This window comes from Orycteropus afer, unplaced genomic scaffold (assembly GCF_000298275.1).
Source record: "Orycteropus afer afer isolate SDZICR_OR568_19922 unplaced genomic scaffold, OryAfe1.0 scaffold00315, whole genome shotgun sequence".
Classification (NCBI taxonomy): Eukaryota; Metazoa; Chordata; class Mammalia; order Tubulidentata; family Orycteropodidae; genus Orycteropus; species Orycteropus afer.
The window spans coordinates 132,772-149,891 of record NW_006921902.1 but is presented as its reverse complement, the minus strand read 5'-3'; the positions used below and the strand labels follow the sequence as shown (position 1 = coordinate 149,891).

The 17,120-nt window shown below is 37.7% G+C and overlaps 1 protein-coding gene across 1 annotated transcript in view; it reads right to left on the bottom strand.

The window, feature by feature from the left end:
- OPCML (opioid binding protein/cell adhesion molecule like) overlaps positions 1-15,965 on the bottom strand; it is a 591,092-nt gene extending 575,127 nt beyond the window's left edge. Inside the window, exon 1 of the mRNA XM_007951891.2 lies at positions 15,737-15,965. Within this exon, the coding sequence (XP_007950082.1) occupies positions 15,737-15,836 (100 nt within the window). The 5' untranslated portion in view covers positions 15,837-15,965. The remainder of the gene's footprint in view (positions 1-15,736) is intronic.
- Between the last annotated feature and the right edge of the window lie 1,155 nt (positions 15,966-17,120).

Genomic DNA, 17,120 nt, shown 5'->3' with positions numbered 1-17,120 from the left:
TACCACTTTAAAGAGGTCTTTGAAGCACATGTACCTAGTGCAATACATCTGATTTATTGACTGTTGCTTCCATTGATGTTGATGGTAGAATGAAGTAGTATGAAATCTTTGACAACTTCAATCTTTTCTCCATTTATCATGATGCTGTTTTTTGATCCATTTGTGAGGATTTTCATTTTCTTTATGTTCAGGTATAATCCATGCTATGTACTGTAGTATTTGTTGTTGTTGTTATGTGCCGTCGAGTCAAATCCGACTCATAGTGACCCCTCCTTGGGTTTCCGAGGCAGTATCACTACAGAAGTAGGATTGCCCAACCTTCCTTCCGAGGAGTGGCTGGTGGGTTTGAACCGCCAGCCGTCTGGTTAGCAGGCAAGTGTCTTAGCCACTATGCTACCAGAGCTCCCTATTTAATCTTCACAATAAGTGCTTCAAGTCATCTTCACTTTCAGCAAGCAAGGTTGTGTCATCTGCATATCACAGGTTGTTAATGACTCTTCCTCCAATCCTGATGCTGCATTCTTCTTCATATAGTTGAACTTCTCAAATTATTTGCTCAGTGTACTGATTGAACAGGTATGGTGAAAGGATATAACCCTCATGTACTCCCTTCCTGGTTTTAAACCATGCAGTAGGTTTAAATTCAAGGTGAGAGCAGTTCTAACCATCTCCTGCTTTACCTCATCCCTAAAAATGTCTAATTTTCCCTTTTCAGATTCCATAAATCTGTAATTTACACTCACTGAATGGAGTCAGATCTAAGAAAATGTCCTCCTGTTTCCTTGATTAGTGCATGACAATCAAGCTACCTTCTCTTTCTCAAAGACTGGTGTCTAGTGATTGTATTCTGTGTGCACTGAGCACGAACTCACATTCTGTTTGGTTTCACTCTTTTTTCCTACATATTTCAATCCCACCATTCACTTGTACTTCTGTGTCTCTCTACACTCACCTTTAGTATCTTTGACCATCTCCTTTCCTTGCTACCTTATTTGCTAAATTGTTTCTGCCTCCAGCCTTGAATCCCAGTCTTACTACAATCCATTTCCCTGGTCTACTAAGACTCTTATCAAAAAAAAAAAAAAAAAAAAAAAAAAAAAGTGAACCTTCCTCACCCCTCTCAATCAACAAGCCCATTTTTAAAATGATTCTCTGTGGAGACCTATGTGCCAAAGAAAGAAGGAATACCTATGTGTGCGTATGTGTGTGTGATTTTTTTTTCATAAGTATAAAATCTGGATCTTGAAGCAAAAAAATTGACTTTTAGCTCTATGTCAGAGGGAGACCACATTTCTTGTGCTCTAACAACTTGTACATTGGAAATGGCAAAAGTTCTGCTCTGTCATTAGATTCCAGGCCACTGTGCAATTTTTTTAAAGCACTCTTAGTTCAATTTAAATTTCTCATCTGGCATTTCTGGGACACAGAGAATCTCTTTTCCCAACCTATAAATTGGTTTAAAATCTGTTCTTTCCCAAGAAAAATTCTAATAACTAGAAGAGACTATAAGTATACTATAATTAATGATTATTATAAGACAGAGCTTCCACTTTTCTGCACTGACCTCAATTTAGGTGATATTCTGATTGAGGCATTTCTGCAGTGCTGTTGTTAATCACTTCTCACCCATCAAGAGTTAGGGAACTTCCCCAGGTTTTCAACTTACAATGATTCAGTAATAAAATTCCAATTCATGGGGACACATGGCTCACTTACCTAGTGATTTTAGCTCACCCAGGTAGTTGTTATGCTGTTTAAAAAAAAAAAAAAAAAAAATCGATCTGAACAGAAAATAGGAAAGAATTAGTAAGATAAAAAGAAGTAAGAAACAAGAGAAAAGAATTGGAAGAGAGGTTAAAATCTGGGGCCAACAATATCCTCTCCTAAAACTGTTTATTATTAGAAGATTAGGTAACTCATATTTCAACTATATTAAATTAAATCTCGGGCTGCTTTACTCAAGCACACACAGGCCCAAGAGCATCAATCGTATCAGGACAAAACAGCCCTTGGGAAAAGGAATTCTCCTGGCAGTAAGCCATTTGGGCTCTTATAAACTGTTAACCCTGGTAATGAACCGATCCAAAAAACATATTAATAATGACATAGAGAGACATGTTTATTGTTGATTGTTGAGATAGTGGCAGATTTATTGCCAGCTTGCCAAGAGGGAGGGTTTGGCCCAGCAATGGTGCAATTAAAAACAAATTGAGTACAGGGACAAAGAATCAATAAAATAACAGGGCAAATTTAGTTTGCAAAATACAAATATAAATTAATTGACCTGAACACAGTTGCTAACTGGTCATTAATGTCTGCTTGCTGGCCAATTTGAGCACATAATTCATCCCATTAAGTTGATTATGGCAGGTTGGGTGCAGGCATTTGCCCTCCTCTTGCCAGGGCTGTCATCAGGGGCACCTTGTTTGGGAATGGCTTCCAATGCTGCTGAAGGAAATTGGCTGTGTCATACACTTTCCCAGAAATATTAAATTATGGAATTATTTTAAAGGCTTCACCAATAACTTTTTCACTCAGTAGATATGTTTTCATTGCCTACAGGGTGAAAAAGATCTCTAGTAGACACAGGGAGGCAAGGAAATATATCTAACATAGATTCTGACTTTCCTGGTGCAGTCTCCAATAACCTTGGATACTTTCCCCTAGTAAACTCCTCCCTGAATTGCTTATTCTTTGCTAAGAACAGTTAACATCTTTTCTAAATTATCCATAAAATATTAAAAACTACATAGTTAAGACATTTCACTACTGGAATGGTGCAGTAGTATTGAATCTAAATTTGTTAAACAGCTACTTATATAGTCATGTCAATTCAGATTGCAACTACTAAGTTGTGCCTATATAGAAAATTATGAAGCCATCTCTGATTCTTCCTTTCTGAGGGGAAAAATATTTAGATTTACCAATAGCTGAAATGTGAATCAAAAAGTTACAGGTATCAAAAGGAAGTACAGATAAATGGTATTGCAATTGCAGTCCAGAAGTTCAAGAATGGCTTTGGGGATTCAGGCTAACTTCTAAAATTTGCTGTCCAATAGGCAGCCAATAGTCATGTTAGTCTGTTTTAAATTAATCAAAATTAAATAAGGTTAAAAATTTATTTCCTCAATCATACTAGCCACATATGAAGTTCTCAAGAGCCACTTGTGCCAAGTGGCTACAATATTGGACAGTGCAAGTACAGAACATTTCCGTGACCAGAGAAAGTTCTATCAGACAGTGTTACTCTAAAGGTTCTATGGAATTTGAGTATCCAGATAGGATAATTATATTCAAGATCCATAAAACTGTGAGATAAAGGGGAGAGGTGGGCATGTGTAAGGTCAAATTTGACTGGATTGCAGGTAGGATGTACAAATAGAAAATAAGTGTAGAAAAGTAGGACTTAGCACTTAGAAAAATGATCTAAGAGGGTTTGACTTTATTTTACAATCACTAAAATGAGTGAGTAGATGAATGACATGATTAGATGTTTGCATTAGGAATATTTAGACTATACTCTTGAAGTGAATTTTAAGGAGAGAGTTTGAGAATTGGTTGATCAATTAAGATGTAAGTCAATGGACAGTTAAGACTGCATTTTGATGGTAGTGGTTTTGGACGCAGCAAAGAAGAAAAAAAAAAAACTTAATTAAGCATGACATTTGGTTTGATAGAGAGGTAAAAGAGAATAAAGAGTCAAAGGTAAGTTATTTTTTTTTTCTTTTACACAAAGATGATGTTTCCATGAATTAGAAATGTCTTAAAAGACAAGCAGCAAATTTTAGAGAGAAGAAGAGAATTTCAGTTTGTGATAGATTAAAATACCTGTGTGATACCGCAGTAGAGGAGTTCAGGAGATTATCAAAAATAAGAGATTGGAAGTAGAGAAGACATTAAGTACTGGGAATGTAGATTTAGATGTCTACACAGAGCTACATAGAGCTCCATGAAGGCAAGTATAATTCTTAAAATAAACATAAAGAGATAAATTAGACTGAAATGTTTTAGACAGAGACATCCAGACAAGAAAAACATGTATATTATAAATATGTTAGCATGCAGGTCTTGCTTGCTTATTAGAAAGGGATGCGCTCAGAAGGAGTTCACATGGAAACTGAGTGCAGGCTTTCATTTTAGACTAACCTGAACTCAAAATCACAGCCCTGCCTTAAAAAGCTGGTGACCTAGGATAAATTCCATAACCTCTCTCCGCCTCAATTTCCTCATTCAAAGAATTAGGAACTTGATTCACACCCTCTGGAATAAATTGGAAAATAGACTTGGATAATATCTATAAAATGATAACACAAGGTACTCAATACATAATAGGTACAGTTTGTAACTATTAAATACACAAATACTCAGCTGCTTTCTTTGTGGTCATTTTAACTTCACTTCTACTTACTGTCCATCACCTTATCTATACTCACTACCATCAAGTTGATTCCAACTCATAGCGACCCCAATGGATTTTAAAGACATGAATCTTTACAGAAGCAGACTGCCTCATCTTTCTTCCCTGAAGCAGCTGATGGGTTCGAACCACTGACCATTTCATTAGGAGCCAAATGCCTTAACCACTGTGCCACCAGAGCTCCTTTAGTGGCTAAGGCACTTGACTGCTAACCAGAAGGCTGGCGGTTCAAACCCACCAGCCACTCCTCGGAAGGAAGGTTGGGCAATCCTACTTCCGTAGTGATACTGCCTCGGAAACCCAAGGAGGGGTCGCTATGAGTCGGGGCCGACTAGACGGCAAATAACAACAACAACAACAACATAGAGGAAAGGAAGGTTGGGCAATCCTACTTCCGTAGAGATAACTGCCTCGGAAACCCAAGGAGGGGTCACTATGAGTAGGGGCCGACTCGACGGCAAATAACAACAACAACAACAATAAAGGAAAGTTAATAATGAAAGACTATCCAAATGTTTTTGGATAGTTTTATAAGGAGCCAAAATATGAATAAATACTAATGATAGTTATTGTTGTGAAAACACTATACTTGAGGGTAAAAGTTAGCAACCAATATGAAGCTCAGAACAAGGCTTTTGGATGCAAATCAGGGTCCCCAGATTTGTCTGCATGCTACCTATAGGAATATTCACAGAGCTTAAACTGGAGATAAATGGTGACTAACTAATTTTTTGGGTATTGAAGTTGGAAATCTTAAATATGATAATGAGCAGATGAGGTTCACTATAAATTTTAATCTGTTAGATGAATTTATGAATATTTACAAATTTAAACTCTTTTTCTTGAGTGTGATTGCACCCTTGCTCATGACAATAGCAATATGTGAGAAAATATCTCTTTGTACTTATTGGAGCTATTGATAGACTAGCCTCTTAGGAAATAATCAATGTAAATTAAGCAGAAAGTAACAGGCATTTCATTCCTCCCTCCCCATCTCTACATCACTGATGATTTTGAAAGCAGACTGGATGACTGTTCCATTTATTTAATTCTTTTACAAATAAGGCATGTGACAGCTCCGGTTCCTGCCATTTCTCTTTCTGGCCACTGTATATATCACCAAATCAGGTGCCAGGACTGGCAGCACCTTCTGGGATCATGTTGAAGACTCTCTCTGTCTAGGACACAAAGCAAGCCCAGACACTTTCAAATGCACTTTCCCTTGAATGGAATTTCCACCTTCTTGGCACAATATCAAACAATATTCAGCCATGAGAATATTTTTATCCAACTTCCTGTTTTGTTTTCACCTTCAAAAATACTCTATTCTTATAATTAATATAAGTGTTGCAGAAGGAATTGGGCATATTCCTCTCTCTATGGTCTTGTAGAGGGAGGCTGAAACCATATTTTTAATAGAGGTTGGGATGGATTTCCAGATGTCAAGTAATACATGACCATTAAACCTGAGTAACTGTGCCTGAGTGTGTGAATGTATGTTATGTGTGTGAAATGGGTTTTGGCAGCACTGCCACATAAAATCTATGGAATTCATTGGAGGAGAACACTAACTTTCTTTTTGTTACATGAAGTGTCAAAATCACAGAGTAACTGAGTAGCACAACCTGAGAGAAGAGAAAGGACTATTACATGCAGAATTGAGTCTGGACCCCTTCCAAACCTGAGGAAGGATAACCAGATTTGGGATAGAGGGGAATTCCATGGGGATGATTGCTAAAGTACCTCCCTCCTTTTTTCAGTGCAGTCTATTTTAAGAAAAATAACTAATTTCAGGACCCTCTGTATTATAGTTAAGGAGCCCTGGTGGTGTAGTGGTTAGCACATTTGGCAGCTAACCAAAAGGTCAGTGGTTTGGAGCCACCAGCTACTTCACAGAAGAAAGATGGAGCAGTCTGCTTCTATAAAGATTTCCAGCCTTGGAAACCCAATGGATTTGCTAGGAGTAAAAATTTACTTGATGGTAATGGATTTGTTTTGTTTTGGTGTCATAGTCAAGGAGCCCTGCTGGCACTGTGATTAAGGCATTGTGCTGCTAACCCAAAAGTTCAGCTATTCAAACCCATCAGCTGCTCCATGAGAGAAAGATGATGCAGTGTGCTTTCATAAAGATTTACAGCCTTGTTAACCCTATGGCAGTCACTGTAAGTATGGCAGTGGGTTTTGCGTGTGTGTGTGTGTGTGCATGTATTTTATTTGCCTTCTGAGTTTATCTTAACTGCTAAATAAAGAATGTTAGGATGTGAGTGATGGAAGCTAAAAATACCAGAATGGAACAGGGAACTAGAGGGTGTTCTTTTTTTTTTTTTTTTTTTTCCACCTTCTCCAGCTAAATAAGGAGACTGTCCCTTCGGTTTGGATGAGCAATGACTAACATTCATCATTAACTAGAGATATTAGCAAGAAGACCTCCTAGCCTAAGAACTATGAAGCAAATATAAGCAGGAAGAAGAGTAAGAGTAAACCCTCTGATAGTCTCATCAGGCAGTGAAGGAAGAAAAGACACTGAATGCACAGACCCCTCTGGCACAGAGGAATCATCCAATAAAATTACATTAATCATAAAATATAATAACTAGAAAGAACTTCATTATCATTAATTCAAAGTTTCTCATTTCAAAACAAAGGAAATGAAACTCAGAGACATTTGTAGGTAAATTTTGTGCTATGAATCCCTGTGACTTTCAGATGCAGTTTGTAGAATCCTTTTCAGATTCTTGTTTTCAAATGGAAAAATAAATAAATAAAATAGAACAAAACATAAGATTGAAGTATACATATATATGCATGAAGACAATTGATCATACTGAACTGTATTCTTAACCCCAGAGTAAGAAGGCCAAGAAAGAAACATTACGAAGACACAGGCCTAGATACCAGAGCAGAGATCAATCTGGGGAGTTTTCAGATGCCCAGTCCTGTTCTTTTTAACTCTTCGACCTACCTCTGTGAAGAATAAGTGCAATTATAACTTAAAATAGAGGCAGAATAAATTAAATTTATCTCAGGTTGACTGCATGCTTTTCTTTAGGCACACAATTACACATGGTAATTTAAATGACTGTGATATTTGAGAGAAGAGGAGGAGAAATAGCACAGAAAAATAGGTTAGGTACAAAGTAAGAGTTAGAAATAGGTTAAATCCTTGGAAAAAGTATGACATGAGCAAAGCCTCACCCAAGTGCACAGCCCTCAGTGCTGCCTCACTGCTTTACTCTATCCCACCTCAACCTACAAAGGTTCTCCTAAGTACCTACTGGTCTCCTGTTATTGTCAGATGCAGTCAAGTCAATTCCAACTCATAGCCACCCCATATGACAGAGTAGAACTGCCACATAGGATTTCTCTTTGTTGTAATCTTTAGGGAACAGATCATCAGGTCTTTTACTACAGAGTCACTGGGTAAGTTCTGGCATCCTTTTGAATAGCATTTGAATGCTTAACTGATGTGCCACCAGGGCTCCATTGGCATGATGAGGAAAACAATGGATAGAGTAAAAACACTTGGAATAGGGTGGTTTGCCACTTAGTGAGGAACTCTGTTGACACAGTGGTTAAGCATTTGGTTGTTAACTGAAAGATCTGTGGTTTGAATCCACCAGCTTCTCTTAAGCAGAAAGATGTGGCAATCTGCTCTTGTAAAGATTTACCATGTTGGAGACCTTATAAAACACCTCTAAACCAAAACAAACAAACAAACAAAAAACACTACCTTTGAGTCCATTCTGACTCATACCTAGGCTATAAATATTTACAGATGTAAATTACTCCATTTTCCCCTCATGGGCAGCTAATGGGTTTGAACCACCAGCCCTCTGGTTAGCAACCAAATGTCTTACCCAGTACACCACCAGAGCTCCATATAGGGCAGCTCTACTCTGTCCTATAAGGTCACTATAAATTGGAAACAACTCAATGGCAAAATGGTGATATTTATTTATTTATGTTGCCACTTAGTAGCTAGTTTAATTTGGACAAATTCCTTTATATTCTCTCAGTCTCAATTTCTTGATTTAGAAAGTGGTGACATTCTAGACCATCTTTTAGGACATTTGTGAAGAGTAAACAAGAAATAAATTGCATGTAAAGTACTCTGTTAACTATGAGAGTTTTGATGGTTTTGTTTTGTTTTTTCTAGAGACAAAAGCTTAACCCAAATGAATAAGTCTAATGATGGGAGTTTTAATCATTTTTTGTTGTTGTTAGGTACTATTGAGTTGGCTCCAACTCATGAAGACCCTATGCACAACAGAATGAAACACTGCCCGTTCTGGCATCAATCTCATAATCATTGCTATGCTTAAGCCCATCACTGCAGGAACTGTGTCAATTCGTCTTGATGAGACTTTTCCCCTCTTTTGCTGACATAATTCTCCAGGGACTTGTCCCTTCAGACAGTATGACTAAAGTATGTGAGACAAAGTTTGGCCATTCTTGCTTCTAAGGAGCATCCTGGCTTACTTGCTTCCAAGACAGATTTGTTGTTTTCCTGGCAGTCCACGGTATTTTCAGTATTCATCTCTAATACCACAATTCAAATGCATCATTTCTTCTGTAATTTTCCTTATTCATTGCCCAGCTTTCACATGCATATGAGACTTTTGAAAATACCAGGCATATCTTAGTCTTGAGAGTTGCATCTTTGCTCTTTAACACTCTAAAGAGGTCTTTTTGCAGCAGATTTACTCTTTGAAATATGTTCTCTGATTTCTTGACTGATGCTTCCATGGACATTGACTGTGAATCTCAGTAAAGTGAAATCCCTGACAACTTCAATCTTTTCTCCATTTATCAAGATAGTATTTACCAGTATGCTTGTGAGGATCTTTGTTTTATGTTGAGGTATAATCCATACTGAAGACTTTGATCTTCTTCAGTAAGTGCTTCAAGTCTTCTTCACTTTCAACAAGCAAGGCTGTGTCATTTGCATATCACAGGTCTCTTCCAATGAGTCTTCCTCCAACCCTGATATCTCATCCTTCTTCATATAGTCTAGCTTGTCATATTATTTTCTTACATACAGATTGAAGGGAAACAACCCTGATGAACCGCTTTCTTGATTTTAGACCATGAACTACCCCCTTGTTCTGCTTGTATGACTGCCACTTGGTTTATGTACAGGTTCCTCATGAGCACAATTAAGTGTTCTGGAATTCTCATTCTTTGCAATGTTATCCATAATTTGTTATGATCCAAACAGTCAAATGCTTTTGCATTGCCAATAAACCACAGGTAAACATCTTTCTGATATTCTTTGCTTTCAGTCAAAATCCATCTGATATCAGCAGTGATATAAGCATTTAGTAGGTGTGATAGTTGGAGCTGTGTGTCAACTTGGCTGGACCACAATTCTGTTTGGTGTAAGCAATTGTGGTGTGGGTTGTTCCAATGATGGGATCAGATGTATATGTTTTGAACAGCTAATCCATTGAAAGGGAGTTTCCCTAAGGGGGCGACCTGCTTCCCATATATTTATGGACATCCTGGGAAAAGAGACACTTTTCTGTGGATCAGGATTCTGCTGTGCTGCCTACATTTGTCCATGAGTGAACAATCCACCATTCGACCTGGAGATCTTGGATTCGTCATTTGTTGGAGTCAATAGCCAGTATACTGCCTGCCAACCTTGAGCTCCTCAGCCCCTGCAGCTGCATGAGTCAGGAAAAGCCTCCAGCTTGACGTTTGAGCCAAGAACTTGGGACTTGCCCGCTTCTTTAAGTGTGTGAGTCATTTTCCTAAGATAAATTTCTCTTTTTCTTTTCTATATAAGCTTTACTGGTTTTGTTTCTCTAGAGAATCCAATCTAACACAGTAGGTCCTTTATATTGGGGCAAGTTTTAAATATTTTCCATATATGTAAAATGTGACTATAATATAGACTTGATGTAGGGATTTTTGAGATAAGGTTCATTGTTAATTTGCTGGACACAGAGGCTCACTGGAGTTCCAGAAAATTGCAGACTCTACTCATTGGAAGGAGATTCTCAGAGCAAAGGACTTTTCACATCCTAAACTAAACTTCAAGTACCAACCATTCTCACTTTAAAGGACCTCAGGCTAAAAGAACAACTGTTTTTGCATGCATAGAAATTTCAGAGTGGCTTCTGTGGAGATAAATTTTATCCTTTGCATAAACTTGGGTTTAGCAAAAGGAGTTCATTCCATGAGATAAAATACCTAATTGTAGATAGATTTCTAAACTAGTCAAGAGAGTAGCAGATAGAGAATATCAAAACCCCAAGATATATATATACACAAGATTTCCCTAACTCATTAATCCTTAACAATAACAATATACCACAAGATCTATACATAGATCTTTATGTAGTTTCAGAATAGTAAATTTTAATGACAATTATATCTTGGATTCTCAAAGTGGCCAATTTTGAGTACTTACACAGTATAAAATAGTAATATTTAAAATGTCTATCCCTGAAGGGATGAGCTACTGGTAAATTAATTGTCTTAATTATCTTCCTCTCTGCTTCTCTCCCAGCCTTTTAATACCATTTATGGTTTGTAATTTTGTTGTTACTTCCCCACTGCAAATTTTCTTTCATGAATTCTGTCTTCAGTCTTGGCTGGTAAAATGCAGTATAAATAGTAGGAAAATACTAGTACTAATAATAATAAAATTGGAGAATTCCCATAGATATCAATCAGAAAAATAACTTTAGTCATAGGTGATATCATCTGGAGGCAGCGAGGTGTGTTAGAAAGACAAACTCTTGGAGTCACATTGCCACAGTTCAAGACTCAGCTCTACCATGTACTGACTGAGGATCCAGGTAGGTCTCCTAAACTCCATGAGCTACAATTATTTAATTTGAAGTGTGGAGATAATAGTCACTAAACTGCAGTCTCACTAGGCTTGCTGTGAGAGTCAAAGGAGACAAAACTGGGACCATATCTATTAAAGTACTAAATAGATGCATGTAATCTGTGTTATATTGTATCTCTTAGCTTGCTACATTGAAAAACTTCTTTCTTTCTGGAAACTTTTCCCAATTAATGTCTTCCTTACATCAAGCCACCTGAATAAAATCTGACTTAGTCCCACTCTGTCTACTATCTACTGGAAGTGGTTTTATGTTTATCATAGTCATATGCCACTTCAGTTGCTCTATCAGGAGCTCTGGTGGTGTAGTGTCTAAGGCATTTGACTGCTAACCAGAAGGCTGGCGGTTCAAACCCACCAGCCACTCCTCGGAAGGAAGGTTGGGCAATCTGCTTCCGAAGTGATACCACCTCGGAAACCCAAGGAGGGGTCACTATGAGTTGAATCCAACTCGAGGGCAGTGCTTTGTATTGTGTTGAGTATCAGTTCCTTCTACCATTCATTTAACAAATATTTGCTGAGTGTCTACTATGCCTATGACACTCTGCTAAGTGTCGAGGATAGATATAAATAAGTTATTACTCCTGTGTTCTTTACGAATAGTTTTCTATTAAACTTACCTACACTTAAGCTAGTAAATCGACACTGAATTTCAAAGACTTCCCTTCTGGTCTTAAGTTACACATGCTCCCTAGTTCTATAATGTCTGTGGAATATTTGCATTTTCTTTTTCTCTAAATCTAGCAAGTTAAACCCTTTCTTTTCTTAGTAGAACTCAATCTTAACCCCTCTTGCCTGCCAATTACCTACAACAACAATGTATTTCCCAAATTAAAAAATGTAATTCTTTCTTCATAATTTCTTTCTTTTAATGCATTGTCTTTGCATTGGAAATAATACTTTCAATTTCTCTTGGACACTATCGCTTGGATTCACTCCCTCCATTTCCACAGATTATATCTACAGTCTATTCTCTGCACATCTTTTGGGTGCTGGGAATAACTCTTTGCCTGCATCTATTCCTCCAGTTTCTCTTCACTTCAGCTCACCAGCTACTAGATTGATTTTCCCACCCTGATCAACCCAACAATGACACTTTCTGTTGTGCTGAATTCTCTTAATACTTCACTATACAGTGTTGAGCACACTATCACACACTCTTACGTAGTGCTTTGAAATAAAAATGAACAAACAAACAAAAAACCCAAACTCACTGCCATGGAGTCAAGTCCAACTCATAGTGACCCCTCCTTGAGTTTTCATGGAGATATCACTATGGAAGTAAACCTCCCAATCTTCCTTCCAAGGAGTGGCTGGTGGGTTTGAACCACCAGCCTTCTAGTTAGCAGTCAAATGCCTTAGATTCTATGCTACCAGAGTTCCTAGTGCTTTGAAATTGCCCCCTAAATGGTAATGATGTGCCTCTGGTATCAATGATAATATTTTAATGAATGCAACTTCTTTTCTCAAAGAGGAGGCCTTAGAAATTAATTCCATCAGATATGTGGCAAAGGCCACCCTATAAAGCAGTAGAGGACAGGCTCTGAAGTCTGTGACAAAGCAAGTTTTGCCCAGTGCAGGAGCAGAAAATAACAAATGTGGGAACACCCTTGGGATTATTTTTCCTTCTTCTCATGGCACCAGATTGGCAGAAGTAATGAGATACTCATGTTCTCAAATGGACAGAAGATAAATAAACATCTTTAAAAAGAAAACCCAAAAAACAGAAACATTGCAGCTCGGACGTTTTTCAGTTTTTCTCATTGCAAAATCAATACCTATCAGCAGTTTGAAATTAAAGGAAAGATTAGGCCTTAATTTTATACATACCTTATTGTATTCCAAAAGCTTTTTACTCAGCTAGATAAATCTTCTTTAAGAGGATTAAGAAACTTTCATTATCTTTATCTAACCTGAACTAACACTAACTCTGGAAAATTAATCTATAGACTGGACAAAAGCCAATAGCTGCTGGGAAGAAAGAAGACTCTCAGGCTTCTTTCTAATTGAGCAGTGATTCTCTGCTTCAACCTGTGGACATTCAACTGGTTTCTAAAGAAAAAAAAAAAATAATAAAGTCATCTCATTGCTAGAAAAAAGCCCCAGAATCTTCCTTCTCTTATTTCACCTTTCTGTAAATAAAAAGCCCAATCTGTCAATTGTTCTAATAGAAGGGGTCCATATCCACACCACCCTCCCTAATCTTTTGGATCCCACATGGCTAAAGCATTGGGATGGTAAGGAACTAAACTCCAGCACTGAAGGTTGTACTGCTCTGCATCTTCCTGCTTTCAGATTCTGTCTGTCTCAAAGCTAGGAGGCCCACAAGGAGATTCCACAGTCTAGCCACAAGGAATCACTCAGAGTGTGTCAGGAAGCAAACTGTCCTCTGAAGCTCTGCACTCACATCGCGTTAAGACCCATAAGGGCTTCAACATGCTCATACAATCTGTCTTACTTCTTGAAAAGTGATTGCCCTGTGCTGTTTGAGTCTGTTTTTGTACAGTGCCTGACAGTTCTTTTCCATTTCAGGGCCACATTTCTGAATTTAAAGAAAACTTTGTTGTCGAGGCCATGGAAATGCCACTAAAGCATCATCACTTCAAATGCTCAGAATGTTCAGGTCTTCTGGATCTAAGCCCAAGTGGCAGGTGGAAGAGTAGGAATTCACACCCCTTTGTATTTTATACCCTCAATAATCCAACAGACATCCCAACTTGTGTCAGATGACTAATCTCTCCAAGTGCCTCTACCATTATCTGAGGAGAAGCACCAGCCACTGACAATTGTCCTTACTACAGATGGCAGGCAGTACTCTAGCTCCAAAACTGTGATGGTCACCAAATCATACTACTGGGTGGGACATCCATGGAGAATGGAAACTAGCAGAGTATGTAGATATGTCATATGATAGGCTGCTGTGAGCATCTGAAAACAGAAGGGAGCCAGAGAGATGCTCTGAGTCTGAACCAAGGCAAAGCTTTGAGCAACACAGCAGCACCAGGACTGCTGAGACACAGAAGTTGCAGCAGACAAATCTCTGACTCAGCACATGTCATTACAAATGGCTTACTTGTTGAGAGCAAAATTCCTCATCTGTGAGCTTAAGAGGCAGAGAAGAGAATGCTATGCTCACAAAGAGCAGCTCTAGCCAAAAGAAAAAAAAATGACCATCCCAAATTGTACAAATAACTGAAGCATGGATAGACATTACTCTTTACTCAAAGACTCTCCCTGAAACCAAAGGAAATGAGAAAAATAATAGGTTTCTAAAAGGTACAGTTGGAGGAATCATGTATATGATACAAAATCTATTTCACAAAATGAAAAAATATGTTGAATATATGGTCAGTATAATCTGGTAAAAGGCAGCTAGTAACAACTAAATTACTTATGTGTTCTTTCTGAGAGCAAAGTATATGCACCCCAGTGTTAACATTAGAGACTTTGAGAAAGGTCTTAAAATTAATAACCTCACATTAGGTAAATAATTTGTCATTGGTTGATGAAAACTAGTTGCTTAGAACTTCATTCCTACCATGAATCAATACCTTATAGAAATTGTTTCACATGGTGAAGTGGTAGCTTGGGTAGTTCAAAATAAGTTCAAATTTGAATTGCAGCCTTGCTTTAAATGGTTCTCACATGCTCAAAACCACTACCTGCGTGTGTTTTAGTTCTTAATATTTAATAGCTGACATTTGAGGCTCTTATATTTCTTCAACTCCGTTTTTTTATGCAAAGTGAAATTTAAATTACAACCTATTAAAAATGCATGTGTGACACTGTGCCTGGGTTGTACTGATACAGATTTTTTTTTTTTAAAAAAGGAGATTGAAACAGGATGATAATATTTCTGTACTCCTTTTATCCTATAGATTTATTTCCAATGTAGGCCAGAAATATCATTTTGACTAATGTACCTCCCAGGTCTGGGCTCCACTGAGGGCTGAGAGAATGTGTATGAACATGTCCAACAATGCCAGCAAGAACTAAGCTAAGCAGTACTTCAGAACCCTTCCAGAACATACACGACACATCAGCTATGCGAAAAATAGTTACAAGTCACATGATCTAGCATCAACGTTAGAAACATTTTATTATGAAATAAGCCTGTGAAAGAGAAATAAAAGATACTGAGAGTGCTACATATCTGATCTTGAATATATATTTCTCCAGTACCAGAATGTTAAGCTTAAGAGAGCACAACCAATATTTGCCAAATGACTTATTAATGGAAACAAAAGGCCTAGAGAGATAAAACTGAGAAATTTGTGAAGATATTCAATACTTAGTTTAGAACCTATCAGTGGGAATGAATCCAGGAGATATACTCAGTCTCTGATTCAATAGAGGAAAATGGCCTTTATTTTTGTATTCATACATTCATAGAAGCAAAGATCAACTATCCTTTCCCTTCTTCATTAAAGGAATGTCAAGCCCCAAGTCCAGTTGGGACTTACCTTGCACTATGAGGTGGACTCTGGATGTTTTGGGATGATTGTCTGTCTGCACAGAGCAGGTATACGGCCCTTCGTCATATACATCCACATTTTGGATCATGATGCTATACTGGGTTGGTGTGTTGACCAGGATGATTACACGAGGGTCTATGGACCACTTGTCATTCCCAGCATAGAGGATTGTACTGCGGTTTAGCCAGGCCACCCGGGTGACACGATCATCTATGGTACACCTGTGAGCAAAGTGAGGGGTATGAGAAAGAGAGAGATTGAGATATTAAAAGATTATACTTGTGGTTGGACTTCTAGGTGTAAATGACAATATAACCAGTGCTAAAAGGAGATGCTCAATTATTGATGAAACTTCCTAAATATAGTACAACGTTGTCCTTAATAATCCTCAAGAATAGATGATATAAAATCATTTCTGTTTGATTTAGGAACAGATTATGTGGATATTTTGGCTACATATTTGCTTTCCATCTTATTTTTCCCCTAGGCTTATATGAAAATTAGTTTATATTTCTTGAACACATTTAGCATCTTGTGGTAGAAGTGGCTCAAGGGTACAAAGGAAAGTGGATTCAGTGTTTAAAATAGGTCACAGATAATTCACAAAGCAAATGCTTAAATTGTAGTTAATCAAAAATTGAACATATTTATCTCCAGACCACCCTGGTACTGATCATCTTCTTGCATCCCTAAGCTGACTGAATCTGGCAAACTATGATTTAAATGTGTATTATTAAAAGTAACCATAGAAGAGAAATCATGAGGAATTAATGGCTACCTTTAATATTTTAGGAGAGGGAAGAAGAAAACTGTAGATAGAATCTCCCTCTTCACTCCTACACTCTTTCCTGTGCTCCAATTAAGAAAGAGAACAATGTACCTCCTATCACTCTTTCATTACCTAGGTAAAGAGATGGCATCCACCATTCAAATATTCTCTACTATAACAGAAGGCTATAAGAATTTGCTTTTTGATGGGTATGACCTGCAGGCTGAAGGAGCCCTGGTGTTGCAATGGTTAAATATTTGTCTCCACCATTGTCTCCATGGGACAAAAAGGCCTGGCAATCTGCATAAAGATTTCAACCTAGAGACCTCTATGGGGCAGTTCTACTCTGTCCTATATGGTCACTATGAATCAGAGTTGACTTTAAGGCACACAATAATAGCATGACCTGCAGAATAGCAGGCCTTCACATGCAGGAAAAAAAATTGCATATGTATCCCAGGAACTTAGACCATGTGAATAGAAATTTGAGAAAACAGAGTCCTTCATAAATACATATTTACATTGAAGGGCATGATTAAGGGGTCTTGAGTCTCCTCACCTACTATTCAAAGAAGGAAGTAATGAGGACTTCGGATGTTGTGC